The 23,852-nt window shown below is 24.1% G+C and overlaps 1 protein-coding gene across 1 annotated transcript; it reads left to right on the plus strand.

Annotated features, from left to right (window-relative positions):
• The first annotated feature begins 2,452 nt into the window (after positions 1-2,452).
• Positions 2,453-20,342, plus strand: LOC113553761. The gene is made up of 12 exons (XM_026957267.1): positions 2,453-2,593; positions 13,860-14,064; positions 14,830-14,941; positions 15,003-15,104; positions 15,176-15,292; positions 15,360-15,504; positions 16,662-16,781; positions 16,851-17,006; positions 17,087-17,292; positions 17,371-17,460; positions 17,537-17,756; positions 19,029-20,342. The coding sequence occupies exons 1-12, from the start codon at positions 2,557-2,559 to the stop codon at positions 19,205-19,207; spliced, it is 1,689 nt and encodes a 562-aa protein (XP_026813068.1). The 5' UTR covers positions 2,453-2,556; the 3' UTR covers positions 19,208-20,342.
• The last annotated feature ends 3,510 nt before the right edge of the window (positions 20,343-23,852 follow it).

The raw sequence follows: 23,852 nt of genomic DNA on the forward strand, positions 1-23,852 counted from the left end.
TAAGGAATAATTATCTCAACTTAATATTCTGCGTTTAATTAATCTATATAAAATATACTGTCGGAACAACTTGTCAGTACATTATAAACACTCGTAAGTTATACGTTATAATAATTATAATTAATTAATAATGAAGAAAATGGTTAAAATAGTATATAATTTACGTATTTATTAGAAAAGTCTGATTAAATCATAAATGTCAAATTGTGGCTGGTAATAAATTATACACGTAGAATAATATTTTATCTTTGAAACACAGGACTACCTATTATATTATAATATTTCGTTTATATTTTATCGGCAAATCCACAAGTTTTTAAAATATTTATTTCAAATAATTTTTGGTCATTACCTCATTTTACAACTTTTTCCATTTTACTATATAATTTTATAAGCTTTTTTCCTCTTTTTTTAAGAAAATATACTTTTTTAAATTAATGTCATTTTAATCATACTATTTTTCTTGGAATTTCTGCAAGTTTTACGAGTTGACTATCGAAATAACAGTTAATTATATTCATAAATATTTAGATTAAATTATGAGCGGTTTAGTAGACCCAAAATGTTGCTTCCACTCTACCCCACTTCTGCTCGTCTGGAGTTAAAATACTATTATAGGTTATAATTTTTTAATTATTGATTCAATTTTAATTTACTTAAAATTTTGTAAAAATAATATTATAAAAAAAGTACTTATCTGCAATTATCTCAAGTCCCTATGATATTCCAATAAAGTTAATAATGTCAATTCTAAACTACTGCAACATATTATACGACAATTTTCAATCAAGATAAACTAATTTAAATAGGTCTGCCCGACAAAGCGTAAAACATAATACCTTATGCTGTATAACTCAGTGATTTTCAACCAGAATGTCACCAATACATAGCAAAATATAGCTTGTAAGTGCTTTTTTTTAATGGCTCATAAAAACGGACAATTTATACATAAATGTAAAGGAAATACTTTTAAATACAGATAAGATAGCAATTATGCACGTGACATATTCGGAGAAGTTAATATGTGCAGTAAATACTCATATTTTTAAAGTAATGTTTGATGAAACGGATTTAGGTTACACAAATTTACTACTGCGCACACGTATCAGATGGTTATCACGGGTTAAGTCCTAAATCGTGTATTTAATTTTAAAACCTAAGTAGAAATATTTTTGCAAGATAAAAATCACTTTTGAGTGATTATTTTGAAAATAATTTATGCTTAACAAATTTGTCCAATACATTATTATTGTTAATTAATTACCTAAATTTTCAAGCACCATATTATAAAAACTTTTTTTTCATCAAACGATAAAATAAAAATATTTCTCGACAGACTTTGAAAAAATAGAGTAAAAAAGTATACGTTTGATATTTCTTCAATCTTCTTTTAAAGCGACACAAGAAAAAATAATAGATTAAATACAAAATGTCATTAAAATTAATTAATTATTAAAGCTAAAAGATCCAACGAAAGGCATACTACGATCAAACAATTTATGGGTTATTAATCCATTTATTATGTCGGAAAAAAATACATTATTATGATATCTTCATCAAATGAAGAAAAATTAATCGAATTATATTTAGACAAAAGGCGTTGGAACAGATTTTTAATTGTAACAAAAACACGATTCAGTTTCGAATCAAAATTCAGATCGAGTATCCCGCATTAATCGAAGTAGCTTTGAATAAAATTCTACTATAACCTACATATCATCATGTATTGTATTAGCTATAATATACACGTAAGATAAATAAAATAAAAATATAATCATAAAAAAAATATAACATTAATATGTTGTTATACACAGAGCAACAGTGTCGTTTTTATGGCGACTTTCGTCGGTGCGGGAAAGGAGAGATGAAAATAATCTTAACCCCTCCAAACAAGATAAACCGTCGTACAAGCGCCATTTTTAATCGATACATACACATTTACACTCAATGTGTTTACCTATATATGTATATGTATATATATTATAAATCGATCAAAATGGTGTGCAGGTCATAACTCGCGACGCGATTTACAGACACATCGCTACGGGACTACCCATTATGTAACAATATTCCGTTCGCATTTTATACGCGATGCCTATCTACTTATTATTATAATAATGTGTTTATATCATTAGCGTGATTTTTCATATATGCGCGTGCTTTAGGTATTATTTTTATGCAGCAGCAGCAACAGCGGCTAGCGGTTAGCGGCGCGGTGCGCGCGACGGCGAGAAGAAAAGTCGACGGATAAGGTGAGACAATTGATTAACGAATGTGGGCCATTGGTTTTGCCCGGATTTTTGGGCACCGGTTGCTGGGCAACATCTCACCTGTAATAGCCGTTGCCACGGCGACCAGGAGCCCCGGCGGGGCCATCTGTTGCACGCGGGCAGAGCTCGGGGTATATACCATGACCAAAGCCGCTGCAAAACATTGATGTAGACTATATCGGAGCACACTATTACTGCCTATTTATAGTAGCACTTATGTAATCGCCGGTGTCCCGTCATCGCCGTCGTCGTCGTCGTCGTCGTCGTCGTCGTCGTTGTCGTCATTATGCATCGGTCTTACAACGGTACACAGCACGGCCAAGGTAAGCCAAAATAGTCGTCGACCCCCCCCCCCCTTTATCTCATCCGCAGTGAACAAGGGTTCGCCGGAATAATAATTTTGTATGTTATACAACATAAATCATAACGTTTCGATAATATTTACCCTTTATTGTATTAATAACGTATAAGTGCGCACATAACGTAGGTATATTATATAGAGTATATTGTCGCCACATCGTCGAGTTACCGCCGACATTTGCTCTGTCGTCTATAATGTTATGAAGCGCTGAAAAATATTATGGTTTTTAATTTTTAATTTTTTTCGTTGTTGTTACACTTTATCCCTCTCACTGCCCGGCGTTAGGAGCTGATATATGAATCCAGGTCACCGGTGGTCTAACTAGGGATTTTTTTCGTTTCACTCATCTTTAGATGGTAAAAATGTAAAATAAATCACAATTTAAAAATGTTAATACATATATATATATAGTATACACAAAGAAAAATCTCTTAAAAAACCCGTTTGAATGCCATATATTACAATCCGTAATGTATATAATATATACGTAGAACGTAGGTAAAATGTATATTAAACGTCTATGTAATATGATATTATGTAAGAATTATCTTTTTTTTTTCATTTTAACTTTTACGGATCATTTTATGACCCACGAATATGAGAATAATTAACAATTATTGTTATTGCCGTCTGCTACACAAATCAATTATTAGTCTACAGACGCCTTATTCCATGCACTACGTCTAGAGACGTAATACATTCGAACGGTACATTTATAGTATAAATTGAAATATTTTATCAAAAAAATATTTAACTACAAATAACCGCTTGTAATTGCATTTATGCCATATCCACTCGACTCGGATAATATATATTATATACATTTTAATCTAATCAATTACTCCTTATATAGTACAAACAGTTGACCAGATATAAATTATTAAAGGTATAATTTTAATTTAAAACTTTTTTAAATGCATTTTACAATATTTTAGAAAAACGAAAATAGAAATGCAAGTACAAACATTGCATTTACATATTTAGAGTAGATTAATTTTTATTAGATACCTAAGTATGCACATTTTTACTGACAAGTAAATAATAAAAACTTCCAAGTTCTTGGATAATTATATAAGAATATACCTGAATAACACAAATTTAACAAAATAATAAACAATAATATAAAATACACTATTCTAACATGCAACATTGATAATATATAATAAATAAATTTAAAAACGTATATTTTTATATTTATCTGTATGATTATGTATGATATATATGTATTGCATAATATACATAATTATGAGTATGGTAGTTTTTAATTAAATATAAAAATGTATATTAATAATTCATTGGAATTAAACACCTAGGTAACTGAAAAAATGTATAGTGGTAATGCTTGAAAATCCCCTAATTTATAAAAGCTTATCATCACATCGTTATAAGCTTGTTGAATAGTTAAATGATATCAAACTCCCCTGAATCAACACATGTTTAGATTTTCATAAATCATAATAATTACTTGTATAATTGTATATTTCCACAAGAAGATTATAAAACTGACATTATACAGTTACAAAAATCGCAATTTTTTTTTTTTTTTTCTTAATCATCGTATTGCTATATTTATGACATAACAGATATGATAATTGAAAAATAAAAATAAATGTATGAAAACCTTGCTCATTAAATAAACATTGTAATATTGACAACTTATGTGGTTTATTACAAAAATGTATTTTACTAAATAGTATTAAAAAAAACTTATAATCAGGATAACAGATAAGTTACATAAATATTTAAATTTTGGATAAATTTTAGTATTGTTACTAATATGACTATGCACAATATTTAAACTATTATGTACAATAAATATCTCAAAAGTTTCTTCTAGTTTGATTTTCAAGTATAAGCCATAGGGTATATAGTATTAATTTCCAAGTATAATTTAAGTTTTTAAAAAATTTGAGTAAATCCGCATCGTAAAACTAACTAAAACTTGGAATTCTCACATAGTTAAATTAAATAAACTACTTCTAATTACATGTAATTATGGAAAATTTCATCCGTATCAATAATATTTAAAAATGTATTTAGTACTACAAATATATATTTTATTTTAAATTACTAAATAAAATCACTGGAAAATACACTGAAACTGAGACAAAATATTATATACTCTTCTCACTTAATCCTCCACAGCAAAAGATTATGCACATTTATGTTACCTAGAAAATATAATTTAAAAGTGATTGTTTTAAAATTTGCTGTACCGATAAATTGTTTAATATGATATTACTATCCTTATTCTTTTTATTAAATAAGTATACAAGTTTTCGAAGTAAAAAATTTTAATTATTGTAAAAAAAAAAATAAATAAATCAACAACATTTCAAATCATACTTACATAAAACAAAATTTATAAACATTTTAAATTTCTATAAAAGGTTATTACTTTCTAAATTATTAATAAATTTTTGTTTGTTTCGCAATTTTTACAATACTAATAAAATACTTTATAAAAAAATTAATTTTAAATCCAAAAGTTGGACTGCCTGCAAAATATCACACTTTATCCACTCAAAAATATTATAGTAAACAAGACTAACAATAAAAAAACAACATTATTGCAAAACCAATATACATTCCACAAAAATATTGTGTTAAAAAACAAGATATAATATTTTAATGCAACAGTCAATTTCGAGTTCAAAAAATACCAAAATTCAATTATTTTATTTATACTAGCTATAAAAATATTTTCAAAACATTATCATAAACCACATAAAATACTAATAAAAATATTCGTATTTTTAATAATGTATTAGATACTACTATTAGAATATCAACAGATATATTACTAAGTACCTGTATTACATTTATATACTTGTAGGTATAGTGGACAAAAAGTGTGTTTCTATATCAAAGTATTTTTTTATTTACCTATATGTATTCATAAACATAATATTACATTTATATACCATGTGCTAAATCAACTATACGAATTTTCAATTATTTATTTAACTTAAAAACTTTTAATAGATAATACTTAACTGTTAACAAACACTTTTAATCTTTTGTTCAAACTTCCACTTTCACACTATATAGGTACGCTTATTATGATTAATTTATTAATCAATTTAATAAAATCAGACAGTGTGTAAATTTATTAAATTTATTTAAACAATAATAAGCCAACTTTTAAATTGTAACATAAATATAGTGGTTTGGTTAGATTTTCTAGATAATTCTTTTATATTTTATTTTACTATTTTAATAAATAATACAAAGCAGAATCGGCTTATTTGATTTTTTAAAAAACTTAACTATACTTTTCATTACTTACGTATTGTTATTCATATTTGTCACACTTAAATAAAATAATTCAATTAAAATTATGAAATTATTACAATTAATTTTAATAATTTATATAAACTAAATGGAAAAATATTTGTCTATTTTTTAATAAACAATAATGTTTATAATGTAATGCATATAATGTTTCAACAATTTTAGTTAATAATATATTATATTCTTTCAGTCTGCGGATTTACCTAAAATAACAACAATTTTTTTTTATTTATATAATCCTCAGGAACTATAGCCTTTGGATTTTAAATTGCAACCATCATTTTAACTTAAAAAGTAATTTATATTGATATCATATTGATATATTTTTTAAGTGGGTACAATCAGTTCATAAAAATTGAATCAAAACAAAGTCATATTGAAAAAAAAAATAAGTACTTAATTTAAAATCAGTATTTTCTGTGTTCTGAGAATCTTAAAATCAATCTATTGAAGAATAAAATATTTGTATACTGCTGTTGCATATATTACGTGTTTCAAGTGTAGGGTAATTACTAATTAATTGGCTATAGTATATACTACTATTATACTAGTAATTACTCACATCCGCTGTTGTATCAAAGTGCCTAAGTGTAAAGGGATACTTGATTCGTGCTCATCATATGTAAAACGCTTAAAACGACGCATATTGTAACATATATTAACATAACATAGTAATTTGGAATAGCATTTTTCCTACGTTACATTAATTATCAATGACACTACGTTTAAGAGTTATTGTGAGTACGCATGGTTTTGGCATAAACGTATACATGTTATTTATTCATATCCAATCGACTTTTCTATAAATAATATTGAAAAATCAAAACTGTCTAAAATAGGAATCAATAGTAATACATTACATAACTCAAATCATAAAAAAATATATCAAAATACTATTTGTTTACTTAGTCTCTTGTTACCTCCATTTTAATATTTATTTACGTATAATAGTATATTGTAATTGTATACATAATTCATTATTTCGGAGAATACTTTCAGAGTGTCTCCTCGCTAATAACTTTATAGCTCATTTTTAGGTTAATATTATATACTATATTATAAACGATAATAGGACTTGTTAGATTTAACTTTAAAAATAATTATATAATTTAAAAATATGGTATCACTTCAAATAATTATAACAGCAAGTTTATAAGATAGCGTGCGTATTATCATTATTTATACTAACTGTATAGATTTAATCTATCCTTATAATCCATACTTAATGGTATTACGTAAAAACTCAAGTGACAATTTACATAATTTATACCAGATTTATAACTATTATATTGGTAATAATAAAGTGTCTTGCGCAGTTTCTTATTTTTAATCAAAATAAATTCAATTCAAATCTACACAGATTAAATAACAAAATCGTGTGACTGAAATACAGTAATGAAATTTAAATATCATATTATTGTGTAAATTGCATCTAATATAAAAGGGATTATGGAATTCTTAATATCTCATAATAAAACCTGTCGAAAAATTAAATGGATTACCAATAAAAAAAAGGTCTATACCAATCCATACAATAATAATTATTAAACAAAAGAAAAATACTGATAAATACATAATGTTTTTATCTACTTGCTTTTTTTAATTTTTTAATTAGGCAACTAATAATAGATAAAATAATACAAAATGTATAAATACCTAATGGCTATAGTTATAATTTACTTTGAATAATAGATGGATCAGAATTTTTTTGTATAGACTAATTTTATAATTTAGAATGAATGTTTTTTTTTTGTTTTTAGATTAAATTTAAATATAAATCAATTACTTTCTGAAATCGTCTTGAAAATTCTATTATTTTATTATTTCTTAAATAATTCAAACCCACTACAAGCTTAGTAAAAACAAATTTAATATAGAACTAAGTCTCGCTAAATCATGAATAATGTAATAATTTACATAATTTATCATAATTTATATATTTTCTGAACACCGAAGAACTCAAAGTTTTGTTCGGCAATTAATCTTAATGAGTAATTTCATTATACGTAACATGTTTATTAATAAATAATAATAAAATATGTAAGTAGACATATTAACGATGAATACATAATTTAAAAATATATTTTACACGCATTAATTATTATTATATTTAAAGTAAATATTTTTAATTAGATGAATAATATTTTATAGGTATTCCGTAAAATGTATTTTGACTGATGATACAATTTTGAACCTTCAACGTTTGAAACACTACTTTTCTGTAAAAAAAAGTTGAAAAATAAAAATTATACTATAAAATGAATAAACAAACCAATTTAATTAATGTTCGTTCCTGTTAAAAATTATATCAACTATTATATAAATATAATAACTCATTGTTTAAAAAAATATCTTCAGTTTTAACTGAATAAAATCTAATAAATTTACCAAAAATCGGTATTTTAAATTTAATACTCTGCATAATTATATGCTAACGTATTATATGCACTTCAATATATTATACGACATAGTCCAACAAATTATGGATTCAAATATAAATGGAATTATATAACTCATAAGTCATGATATCACTAACTACTAAAGTACCTAATGAAATAATAAAAAAATCCTTCTATTTTTATTAAATTAATAGATACATATATTATATAAACAATATACACGATAATATATTTAATTGTCTACACTAATTACTAAAATCTCTACTAATTTGAAATTTCTTAACATAGTTTTATGTCAACTCAAAACAGCGTTTTTGAAAGAAAAAAATTATATGTCTTACAATTTTCATCATGATCATTTTTTTTTATTTTTTATTGATTATATATTTTACTATTTTATATTCTAAATATTAAAAGTTTAAATAAACGGAGTAGCGGACCAACACTTTACGGGATGCCTGTTCAACTCTACTCATCTTAACTCTAAATACTTAGAATTAACTAATAATTAAAAAATTAAAATTAAACATAATAAAATAAAATTGTATACATTGAATTATTCAATAATATATTATGCTGTAAAATGTGAAATCAATAATGTATATTACCCTCCAAAACAGAACTTAAAAATTTATAATTATAACGATTGAAAAAATATTTTTTACAATAAAAAACTAGTACCTATATTTATTATTTAAACACATTACACACACTATACAAATTAACAAATTTCTACTTAGAAATTTAATTAAGTAAATTAACGAATTGCAAGTTTAATGAGTATTAATGTATTAGAATTTTATTTATTATTAATCTACTCAAGTTGTCCTGATATACAAGTTTCCAAATTAAATAGATAAGTAGGTACTATATTTTATAAAAGTTTACATTGTAATATAGCGAGTATACCAATATTTAAAAATTAAAATTATTCTTTTTTTAATAATACAATATTTTATAATGTAAAGATTGACTTTTAACTGCAACTATAATCATTATTTTATTTTATCGCATTAAAAGCAATAGAATTGGAATTAATATAGGCAAATATACACGTCTATAGAAGTCATTAATTTCTTTTAAACATTTCAATTTCAAGTTTTGACATTTCAATGTGATATACATTGCACGCATGCAATATCTGTGTATAATTTCTCATTAAAAATATATTCTACGTAGCATTGTTTAAAAGTTTTTTTCGCCAAGATTCTACGAAGAAAGCTGAAAAAATTCATCATCTTTAAATCAAATTTATTTTTACTGACAACACTCGTATTAAAATTAAACCTCATAAGTCATAAGTATACTATTTTAATTCATCTTATTCAATAAATAAATTAACTAGGTACATACCTAGTATCTACCTTAATAGACAGTATAATATATATACAAGTATATATATATATATATTATATTCAATTATTAATGATCCAATGACAGTCGTAATTAAACTCATATCAAATTACAAAAACTCATGTTTAATATAATAATAATTATGATGTTTGAATTATTATCTATAGTTAACATTACAGAAGTTTTAATTCAATTAGATCCTGAAAATCTTGCTGCTCACTTATAAATAAAAAAATTGTATACATTTTTATTTTATTAAAATGTATTAGATATAATCTAAATTTATAGCAACAAACCTTCAAAATAATGTACAAAATTAAACTCTAATATCATAACATCCTATCAAAACTTTCTACGTTTACTGTTTAAGTCCTTTTCATTAACTAGATAAAATATATAGTATTAATTGTTTTGTAAATAGTTTAACTTTTAATAGAAAACTGTTTAAAATGAACATAAGTTTGTGGTTAAAATATTATTAATGAGCTACAAGATATAATATTATGTAATTAATTTTATAATTATATTATAATATAATTTTATGATTTATGTAAAGTCATAAAAAATCGCATTTTAAATATTATAAAAAAAATTACCATTATTTTGTACTTAAAACAATAAAAATGTTTCAAATATAATACAATTTTTTTAATTCGTTTATTAAATATCAAATATATATTAATTATTAATCAATAATTGTTTTTAATGATAAAATACTTATTTTGGAATTTATTTTTTTAATGCTTTCGTTTAATAGCTCACAAATCTTTCTCTATAAATAAACAATGATATAATACTTAAAAATTAAAAATAAATAAATCAATTTTCTCAGTTAATCCGTTGAGATAAATAATATATTACACATTTAACCAGTTAAATTTATTTTAAATGCCGTGTTGAATAAATTATTAGAATTGGTGCATGCTTATATGGAATCAATTTCCCTTTATAAACCTAAAATTACTATAAAATATTAAGATTATTTTTAAACAGAGGTATAGATTTAGATATTTTAAACCATTTTTTTTTTTTATTTTGTTATATCCTTCCAAAAAGAGATGTTTCTAGAGTTATATATTCCTGAATTCATATAAAAAGCATTCAAAAAGTTTTAAGACAATCATTATACTCGTTGGAACTGATAAACGATAATATGATATTTTATGATATAATTTATGAAATCATTAAATATTTTACATAATAAACGTACAGCAATGTTATCTTTTATTAATCTATGTAAAGCATAGAAATATGCATAAAGTAGTTAAGAGTATCTAAACTTTTTGAACACCTGGTATATTCCTTATATTTTATTCCCCACTTACGTATTATCATTATTATTATTATGTTACTAAAATATTTATATTTTTTACCTTAAAATCTCAAGTATACATGCATTTTAAAATAGTAGTTACGAATCCATAAATTTAAAAAAACGTATTGTAGTCTTTTTTATTAATTAAGTTAATAATAATAAATACAAAGTACATAAACATTATAAATTAAAATAATCTTGAGCTTATTAAGTTCATACATAGAAAAAATTTTATATTATATTTTATATTTATTTTATTCGTACAAACTCTACACATAAATCAAAATGTCAGAGCGTTAAAATGTTTAATTGGGTCAATTCTAAAATAAAAAATTTCCCTTATAGTCAAAAAAAAAGAAAAAAATTGTAAAATCTTACTAAAAAAATAGATAATTATAAATTATAATTGTGTTCCAATAACTAATAACAAGTATTTTCTCTATCTGTGAACTTAACATAAATAAAAATAAATGTATCGTAACGACACAAATGTTTCGTAACAAAAAAAGTGTGATAGAATTGATTACCCATTTATTACCAATGGGTAACTATGATTAAAACCTATATTAATCGATAGCTTTGGATAGTTTTTAATATTTTTATAGTAGGTACTTCCAAAAACAAAAAATAAATTTAAAAAATAAAATAATTAGAATAATACAAGCTTATTCAAAAAAAAAAAATGTACAATTTTTACCACAACCGTGACTTTTAATTAATTATATTTTAATGAAAACCATTATAAATTGAATTACTTGATAACTTAATTCCAAATAAAATTCAATGAATATATTTTTTTGTTTAATGCCAGATTTTGATAGATAGATGATGATTTACTTTACGTTTATATTTTTCGTATTTTATAATTCTAGGACTTATAAGATACTTATACAAATGCTAGCTAAAGCATTTCGGATTCAAGTTTTTAACAAATTTAACCTTTTGTGTTAGTTAGCAAAATAGTAACATGAATCCAAATAGATAAGTAAAGTGTTTGCTTTTTATTTAATTTGTTAACAACTATGTTTCTTGTTTATTTAATCAACTCAGAAAACAGACAAAAAAGTTAAATTTAAAAAAAAATCCCTTGTTAAAATAATCTAGGCCAACTTCTATGGCTCAAGAAAATTGGAATTACAGAAATTTTCCAGACAATAATTAACCATTACTCATTTTAAATATTAATAATAATTTTAATACTTTTTTCTCTTTTATATTTTTCAATTAACAAATTATAGCATACTTTATATTTTTAAATTTTCTGTAAAGCAACTAGTTCATTCTAAAAATGAACTTTATTGAGCATGAAGCTTTATAGTAGGTACTATGTTTTATGTTCCAGAACTTTTAAGTTTATAAATATATCTCCGTACAATGGATTTATAAAACTTTCAATCCTCGGTATCACCTACAAATAAAAAAAAAATAGGTACAGAAAATAAATGGATGTCTACATTGAAACTTAAAAAAAAATTTGTGATAGTATCACCAGAGTATACAATATTGTTTTTATTTATATAATTCAGTCACAAATTGCATAACAATAATCCAATTTAGCGTACATTTTACAGTCTTTATTCAATAAAATAACTATGTCGTACGTTATTAAACGGTTGGTTTCATATTGTTTCAGACCTGTACCTAATGCATGTTCCATGCGTTTTATTGTCATATTTAAAAGTTTGTAAATAGGATTTCTTGTAAACTTATATTAACTATAAATGGCATAGGTATATATTATGTAATATATACTATCAAAAATATATATGTACATGTATTATGTATATATATATATACATTAATGTTAGTACAGCTTCCCTTCAAGAATAAGTTTGAAGAAAATGTTTTCCATTATAAATGTCAAATACTTGCACAGGATCGCTTACATAATTGTGTTCTATAGTTTGCATTTGCGAACCCGGGGAACCCAAATAATTATCCCATGTCAATCAAAAAAAGAACAATGCAAATACACGTGACAAAATAAATTCCTTTATGTAATCAGTACGTACAATTAATTTATGCATTTTCGTATGGTTTCTCAATAAACATTTTATACTACAATACGGTTTGTTACAAATTATAATAACGTTACAGGTACCACTGTTTAATTATTATTATTATATTTTATGATTGATAATCTATTGTGATGTATACATTTTTAATAACTTGGTACAGAATATTTTTTAATAATTCAACTAAATGTAAAAGAATTTAATTTTGTATTTCTATTACCAAATAATATTATTAAATGCGTAATATTTATAGAAAATTATTAAAAACTATTAATTAATAGCCTTTGTATCATAGCTATAACACTATTTTTAAATTATTTTGATATGAGAGTGTAATATTATACTTCATCCAAAAAATATTTTAAAAAAATCCTAAAACCTTTACTAGCAGCTTTTTAAAAATTATTAAAATTTGGAAACATGACATAAGTATTATTAAAGATACGCTATAATATAATTAACTAAAGGAACCTTCTCAGCAACGTTTTTTTAATCAAATCTAATAAAGTAATAAACTAATAACCATTTATCATTATTTTAAAGTTTATATAAATTATAAAATTATAATTTAATATTCAAATGCAATCTCTATCTTTATCAAAATGAACGAAAATATACTACACAAGTGTTCTACTCAAAGTTTATACTCAGTTCAATAAAAAAAAACTATTCTCATTGTTATTATATATTTTAAATGACTATATACATTTCTGTCTCAACATTGCTTATAGATATATTAAGTAAAGATACTTAAGTATAGTATCCTTACTAAACAAGCAGTTTTTTAGTGTCCTAATTTATAGTTAATGCTAACAAGTACGTCATTAAAATTTTATTTTATTCTAATTTTAGACTGCAATAAGAATCTGGAAGACTGCAAAGATAAAATATGGAAAAAATGCAATTTTACCATTTCAACGGACCACTCACCACACCCTTCATGGGATAATGTGTGCGTTGAACAACTTGTATGGACATTCAACATACATGCATATGGATTTGCATGTCTTTTTTTCATTTTATCGTTTTATGCCGTTTTTTCAATCTTAAACATCAGGTAAGTCTAGGTATATTTTCTAGGTCTTTTACGTACCACAAAATTGAATTTAGAAACTTAATTTTATACTTAACTATTCATCTAGTCATCTTATGTAAAAAAAACTTAGAAATTGAAACTAAAAGTTTTAACAATAGATTTTAAACGCCTACGAAAACAAAAAAAAATCTTGATTTAGGAGTTGACTAAGGTAATCAGAAATTATATTACTGTTTGTTCTGAAACTATTGTTTGATGATTACCTAATGAGAATTTAAAATAGTTATTTCTTTAAAGTACCTACCAGCTTTATCAATTTAAAAATGTGTAGAGGAGCTGTATATATAACTATTGGAGCACGTTTGTCGTTTACTATCTCAACAATTGTTTTCATAAACAAAAAAATGAAAAACGTCATATGTAAAAACTGTTATAGCTACCTCGATCCACTTATAAAACACTAAAAAAAAATATTGTTTTTGCTCTCCTGTAAAATGTAGAAAACATGACTTACCCAGTGTAATACAAGTCGTTTAAACATTAGTTAACTTTATGAAGTTAATAAATGAGTATCCAAGTATACTATTTAAATGTAAAATGTTTAAATCCTCTTGAAGCACAAGCAATTCTTATACAATAATCATGAGTGTATGATTATATAATATTATTTGAATATTCAATATAATATGTTCATGTAGTACCATCTTACTTACTTAAAATTGTTTAAAAAAAAAGTTATTTTTAACTATATTATATATTAATATATTGTATTCGTTTTGATTTAAGATCACAAACTTCTAACAAAAAACCATACATGGCAGCAATTAATGCATTATTACTGGCTACAGGTATTTGTAGGGCGTTTGTGTTATTCGTTGACCCATATAATACAAGACGAGTAAGTCGATGTCAATTATTAACTGTATGGAAATATACTTAATTCGTTATCTATGTTTCAGAACATTTCATCCGTTGTCACACATTTGACATGGGATCTTGGTTTATGCAGCTTAGTGACAGCCCTGTCCTTATTACAATTAGCCTACTTACAACTAACTCAAGTACGTTAAATTCAAAGGACATAAACTTTTACAGTCCGAATCAGATTTTAAAATTATGTTTTTATAAATAGTTGCAAGCGGGACCTTCAAATATGAGACGTAAATCAGTCGTAGTGACAGCTACTGTATTAATTGTTGGGGTTCTTGTTCCAGCAGATATAGTCGCATCTGTCGATTACAAACTATGGGTATTTTAATATCTACGAAATAACAATTATTAATAAACAATAACATCAAAAATCACTGTAATAATAGGTCTTAGGTAATGCCGTGCGTATTCTTTTGCATATTTGGGGAATTTGGCTTTGCTGTTTCTTCCTTTACTTAGGCGTTAAAGTAATGACACTCGTTAAGCGCATGCCGAAGTCGGTCTTACAAAACTTTGATTCACGACACAAGGGTAAGTATGAGTCATACTGTGTGCCATGAATAAAATATAATATATTAGACATTAGATAAACACTACTTTAATCGATTATTATTGGATTCTACAGAAATACTTATTAGAATACTATATAATTATGTAGGTAGGTACCTAATATTATTCCATAAATGGATTTATTATTTATAAAAATATTAATATTTTTTTAATAGTTCGATAACACTAATATTTTTACCCTTTTCGTAAAAACTAAAAAATTGTATGTACATTTATATATTTAAATACAATATGAATCTATTTAACCTCGTATTAAAATATCAAGTCATAATACCTGAAAATCTTACAAGTTGTATTTATTATTGTAACCACCAGAAATCTAAAAAGATCGTTATAAACTTAAAAAGGTCTTCATAATTCATATTTTTTTTAAAAAACTTGTGAAAAAAATGTTTATATTATTTGCATACTATGAAACTTTATTCTAGCCACGGAATTCTAACTTGATTATTTTTTTTATAGGTAATAGTATGCTTTCCTTACTCTAATAAGTACTTAATTACTTAAGTGTAACTTAGAAAATTTTAAATTACCTATATATTAACTCAAAACAAATAACAATTAATTTAACTCCTGCAAACAATTTGTATAACACTTAATTGTAATATTCACTTAGTCATAAAAAATCGAAGAATTATCTTCAGTTATCTAAAAAATAATAGCTCCAAAATTAAAATCTCAATAATAGAAACTATAAATTCACAGACCACAAATAATATTCATATCAAATTGTCATTATTTCTGAAATTGCGAATTTTCATTATTGTATTAGGATTTTGTGAATCGTGAAGTGAAATTAACCTTAAGTATATACCTGCATTTAATTATCCCGCAGTCTTTAAAATTTAAATTAAATGTTTTAATAAATAAAAGATGAGTAAAAAATCATTTTTATAGAATAATAAAAATATCAAGGAAATAGTATTTTTTTTAAATAAAATAATAAGAAATAAATTAACTGTGAGGTACTACTATTAGTATTACATAATAAAATATAAATAAATTAGGAAAATAACTATAATAATTAATTAATACAATAAATTGTTAAATTTATCATACCTATTAAATAACATATAATATTGCATTGAATATTTCTCTTATATTATTATTATATATAGGTATAATGCAATTAGGAATATTAGCACCATACAATAACTTGGCTACTTCGATGGCAGCTGCATTGGTACCAGCACTATTAGTTCCACATCAATCAAAATCAGACTCCAAAGATAAACCAAGTAAATTTGATAAAAATAAAATTAGTCTTAGTTAATGGTTTTACATTAATATAAACTTATGAAATTAAGCGGTCAAGATAACAGCACCGTCAGAAGTTGCTAATAGCTTTAATAGAATGAATCGACGAGCTAGTAGTTTTGTGCAAAGACAGAAAAGATCTGGATCATTGTTAAGCCCGACTACACCTTCGAGAAGATCAAGTGAAGTTCAAAGTATCATTCAAAGTAAACGACTACCTAATAAATTATAATTTACAAATAAAAACTATAATTTGTTTAACAAACAAAAAATACGTTCATTGCAGAACGACTGAGTTGTGTGGAAGGAAGTAAGCAATTTCTGGTGTTAAGTCCTAGTAACAATGCTAGCGACAGTGCAGAACCAGAAGAAAGTTCATGGCGTAAGAGTTTCGCCAAATCAATATCATGGCAATTCCCAAAAACTGGAGAATCAGGCATTACAAATGATACTTCACCAACAACATCGTCATCGTTACTCACACCATTACAAGTAAAATTCACAAGCAACACAAAATTACAAGTAAACTATATAACTTGCATATGGTTACAATATATTAATTATTTTCAGCCACAAAGAAGTTTCAGACTTAAGTCTACCGGCCAAGCTGATCAGGAAACCAGACCTACAACCAGACATTCGAGCAGTTTTTCAGATTTAGTCAGTATTTAATTATACGAGCAAAATGTAAACTTTACACTGACATTTAAATGTAACATTGGTTATTTTATTTTAGAGTTCTGAAATGACCTTAAGTACGATATTAAATCATATAGCATTTGTAAATCGAGGAAATGGAACAGGAGATGCTAAAATGGATAACGTTCGAAGACGTACTTCTAAAGTCGCTGTAACTAAATCAGAAATCGTTTTAGTGATAAAAACTGTACATGTCTGTGCAGGGCTAGCGATGTTATTATGTTTTTTTAACTTTGCTACGGATATTAATTTGATTGGTGAGTATTAAATTGTATTTATAAATAACATTCTAACCTAAACTAAATATTTAAAACAGTTTTCAACACATACTTTAAGTGGCAATTTTTTATTTTAAAAGATAAACAAATAAAAATTTAAAGATAAATATTATAATAATAGGATTTAACATAGCGCACCTATAGATAAAAAAATATACTAAAAATTGAATACAATAAATTAACCATATTTTTTCTACTTTGTTATTCCACTAAATATATAAAAAAATATGCATTATGAATTATACATTAAATATGTATTAGAGCAAGAGGCTTCTACTATTTATTTATATTTTGAGAATATCTCTAGTGATTGTTTAGACACATTAAAAAAGGGGGATGATGGGTTCATTTTACTATAAAATATTTTTTAACATAAGTAGGTGGATACCTACTTTATTGTTCTAATTTTTAATTCATCAAATTCTATTGAATAAGAAATTAAATTTTATTTAACGAATTATAATACTTATTATTATTAATGACACTACATAAACGATATGAAATTTAATTAAATTGTGATTTTAAAAAATAATTTAATATACATTTAATTAATTGCAATAATTTTAATAAGAATAAATTACTTATATTTAATAATGTATAAATTACCAGCATACTGGCATATTTTTATATTTTAATTATTTGTTGATTGAATGATCATTGATTGGGAGTCAAAAACTCTAAGTGTTTTTTTTTAGGGGGGTCCCGATGAAAGTAAGTTTATATCATTTCAAGACGCAATTTTTTTCAATTATAATAGATAGTCTGCCGTATTTAATTTTTCCACTTTTAACTTCGGATTTTATTGTTTTTTAACAGGTTTAATATCACCATAAAAAATAATATAGGTATAACACTATAACCTAACCCATTGGTGCAACTAGAATTCTATTTCTGGGTAGACTAAATTGATGATGCAACCCATGGGGGCTTTGTCCTTACACCACTAGTATTGATAACATATAAAACTGGGTGGGCTAAGCCTACCCAAGACCCCCCTAGTTATGCTTATGACCTAACCTACACATCTCTTCAAATCAACATATACCTATTACCAATTATTTTGAGATTTATATTAATTCATATAATATTATTAAGTTATCTTTTTAAATATTGATAAATACATTTAGGTAGGTACCTAAATTGTATTTTATTGACTTATCAGATACAACATAAATAATTATCATTAGTCAGTTTTGCATTTTAGATTTAATATCAAAATATAATTTGTTTAATAACATTATTATTTTTAAGGAGTTTACTCATATGATAAACCGTGGTGCTGGCTTATATTGCAAAGTGTGGTTCGAATTTTGGAATTGTCATTAGCCTGCATGTTAGCAAACCTGACGAAACAACCAGTGAACGTTATACACCACACTCAATACACGCATCCATTGAGAGCGAAACTTCGAGGGTCATTTTTCATTTAGACCCTGAAAATCAAAAATTAAAAGGGTTAATTTTATGACTTAAAAAATAATACAATCACTGAGTTAATCTTAAGTCTGACGGGAGTACTACGCAAATGAGATCGGGACCATTATTTAAAACGTGCAATAACAGATTTTACAATAACAGAGTTTATATTAATAGGTACATAATATAAATTTTATATTACATTTATGACTCAATTACATGAGATTATATTATTTTCTATTATTATTCACTTGAATGTTTTTAACATTATTTGCGTAGTATTCCTTAAGAAATATGCAATCGTTCTTATTTTTAAATGTTTTCCTTATATCTCACCTTACACATATTATATAGGTATCTACCACCTATACACACAAATATCTTTATATATTAAATATATGTATATATAATATTATATATATTATATATTTTACTAGCAGTTTAGGTATATTTTTAGAAATTCGAGTAGAAACCACTCAACAGGTTAACTACTTTATTTTACACTATTATTAAGTATAAGCGAATGCATTCGGGAAAGAAATCTGAGTTACCAAAAATATTTTATGTTACCTATTATAAATGTATGTTACCTATACCTATATAATATGAATGTTATAAAGCGCGTGCGTGTGTGGTAGGTAGGCGATTAGGATCCATTAAGCATACGTACTATTTTGTTGTATACGGTGGCGCATTTAAGATTGATTTAATAGAATTATATTCTGTAAAAACGTAAGAAAGGCCTTCTACAGTCGTGCAAATATTATCCATGAGGCATGTCATAGATACCTAAACCTTAAACAAAACCTTTTCACTGTAATAATGAACGTTAAATCTTAAATTATTTGCTGGATGTATGGAGAAAGAGTTCATTAAGGTACATACAATTGAAAGTAGCATTAACTGTTTATCACAAACATTTTAGGATTGTCAATACATAATTGTAATTATATGACATCAAAAATACGAAATATAAATAATTGTTAAAAAAAAAAGCAAAGAGAACACACCTGAACACCGTCCCGTCCCCGATAATAAATAAGTAAAAACCCACTCTTCAAAACCACCACTGCGTTAAAGTAAATTTGCTTAATGAATTATTTTTATTATTCTTTATACAGAATAAACTATCAAAATAGATTGGGTATTAGTAAAGTACGTATATTTATTAATATAAATTATAATAATTCTTTTAAAAATAATTTATTGTTTTTTATTTTTATTTTTGCCTTAAAAGGTATACAATATTATAACATACTTATTACTTATAAATAGGTATTAGGTTCATTATCCTACGCGTAGTAGAATAATAAATTATAATATCAAATATTTTAAAAATGTCAATTATAATTTTTAGATAGGTAGTTGTTACCTATTATATAATATAGATTATGAGTATATATGCTTCTGTGCATTTTAAGATAATGATAAATAATTAGGTAGGTATTTACATTTTAAAGACAGATAAATAGGTATATCAGTAATTTTAGTAAGGCTGTACTTAATTTTAACTAAAAATTAGGTGTTATATCTATATACGTTACCTTTGCACATCATACAATAATGATATTTAAATGATATTCAAAAAACATAAGAATATAGGCAATCTATAACACCTATAAATAACCTAGGTATAATAATCTTTATATTTTATATAGACAAAAAAAATGAACAAAAAATCGCCTAAATAATTATTCCTGATAACAAAGTGGCATACACAAACATTTATGACTTAAACTTTAAAAGATACCCAATACTTTAAATAATAATATATGTTTATAAAAACATTTTCACTTTTTTATATGCCGAAAAATAAGCCAAGGTAGATTTGAACAAACCCCCACCATACGTCTATATGCCACTTAAATATCATTTATAGTATACCTAAGTACCTATATAAAATATACAAAAGGTTATTCACCAATCATGATCACTCCTATTTTTTTCCCATTAATAATGAATTTATTCAAATTCTGATTTTTAGAATTTAGAAGTATACCAACTTAAAAACCATATTTTCAAATACTCTTCATATCATTTAAGTAATATTCTGTAATGAAAAAACTTATTAAGATAATAATTTATATATATCTAAATCAAAATAAAAGAGTTCTAATTTATTACATGTATATATTAATGAAAATAATATTCTTACAAAATTAATATATATTAGAGATGGTACTTAATAATTAATCTAGAACTTAATTACTATGTAAATTATGAAAATAAATGTCAGTAGATTAGTATGAAATACTATTATTTTAAAATCATTATAACCCTGATAATCCTTAATTGGATAACACAAGGTTAAAGTTAGAATTTGAATTGATATAGGTACCTACATAAACATTTTTTGAAACTAGATATTTAACAATGTACAGAAAAAAGGTGATTCTCATTTAAAAAATCAAATATTTTAAAATATAGTTTTTAAGTACAGTTATTTAGTCATATAGATACTTAAAAATTCCAAAAATCAGAATTTAATAAATTAATTATCAAAAGAACAAATTAGGTAAGCATACTCGGTACTTAGATCATATATACAAATATATGTAATGTATAAATAAATTATACATGCAAAGTTATACCTATTAAGCTTAAGTGTAGGTCAATGTTTTCATTTTAAGAGGACATGATGACTGCATGTATAATTGTATCTTCATTTTACAATTAAATAACTCAGAAACTTTGCATTCAACAGAATACACTTATGAGTCAGTGGCAGATTTAAAGGGGGACGAAGGGCCTCTCCCCATTGGCATAAGTTAAATACACATTTAAAATTATTGTCTATTTGTATGTAATTGTTAATTACTAAAAAAATTTAATATTTGTGTCTTGAACTATGCCCCCCCCTAAAAAAATTAAATCCTGGATCCACCACTGTTATAAGAAGTTGTGTTGTAAGTTTTACTATTAACCTAGCTATCTAGGTAATGTAAATATTGACATATTATCAAATCAAATAGTAAGAATATTATCTGTGTTCTCAAGTTAGTTATTTTTAATATTTCAATATTTGTATTTTAAATCAAGTTATAAGTACTTGACACCTGAATAAAATTATATTTAATTTAAAAATATTCATAACTTGCTATAAAATTTAAATAAGGAAAAAGCTATTTAAAGGACAGAGATAATATTCTTACTTTTACATTTAATAATATTAAAACTAACAACATAAAATGAGTTTTGGTGAATGAAAATTTACTAAGTTGTAAGTTTGTAAAATACAGCATCATTCCCTCTAAATAACTGAACTGCAATAATTATATCAATATTTTTAACTATTAAATATTATTTTTCGTAAGTGTTGTATTTGTGGTATTTATTAGGTTTATAAGTAATTATAGAGTTTAGTATATTTTGTCATTTATTAATTATACAGTATATTATAAATAATATATAAATCAATAAAAAGTTAGTCTTTATTTTAAATCATTTAGTTTATACAAGATACAAATTATTGTTACTCTTGGTTAGAGGAAATCACTAATTTACATATTATAAAACAATGTATTTATTATTTATTAATTAGTATTAACTATTAAGTATCAAATTATTCAGCGGAAATTAATAATAACAATAGTCTAAACCAATATTGAGGTTATACACTACCTATTACCTACTAATTTAAAAGGTTTCAATTATATTATTATTATAGATACCATTTGGTTTATTATACAAAATCATACTCCTATAATTTAAATTTAAACCCTTCACTTACCTATTTTTAACACTAAAATTAATAATCTTGTATACTTACTAAACAATAATCAAAACTATAATTTGTAATTAATCACTATCATTTTTTTTTTTATTTTACTATTTAAATATTTTTACTCTATGAATTATTCAAAGTTTCTAAAGAAATTTTTAACACCACAGTTATAATATTATATTGTGTATAGTATAAGGGTAAAAATAATTTAACAAAAATTTTAATTGTTTATTTTTTATTACATTACATTGTAAAATGTATAAATATAAAAATTCTTATAGTTATTAATGTTCATTCATAATATCCTTTTGTTATGATGTATTAAAATAAGATAATTATTAAGCATATTATAGTATTATATTGTATAACCAATGAATATTTTATTAAGATATATATACTATACAATATAATGATCAATATGGACATAGAAGTAGAACTAATACCTTAAAATATATGTACTTAGTTCTTTAACAATAAAAAAAAATACATAAATTTACTTATGTAGTATGTATATATCTGTTATTTGTATGTAGTATTAATTAATCAAACCCTCGACCATTGATTATAGAATAGTCATTACTATAAACAATACCTCCATTAACAAATTGGTTACACCTGTACCTTGTTATAGCTGTTACAGTATGGCTAGGTAAGTCGAGTTGGATGTAATAAAATATACACGTGTATATTAAGTATTTAACATAATATTATTATATTAAGCACATACAATTTGCATTTATTGTTTTTTATTTCACTTTAAAGAACTTACATTTTGGTGATTATAGTTAAACATTCTAACAATGATTAAATACATATAATATATAAATGTATTTGTATTTTAATCAATCATTCTAGTTTAATTTAATTTAATATTCTATATCAAAATCTTAATTATTGGAAAGTAAAATAATAATACAATTTTTAAAATTAAATTT

This window comes from Rhopalosiphum maidis, chromosome 2 (assembly GCF_003676215.2).
Source record: "Rhopalosiphum maidis isolate BTI-1 chromosome 2, ASM367621v3, whole genome shotgun sequence".
Lineage (NCBI taxonomy): Eukaryota > Metazoa > Arthropoda > Insecta > Hemiptera > Aphididae > Rhopalosiphum > Rhopalosiphum maidis.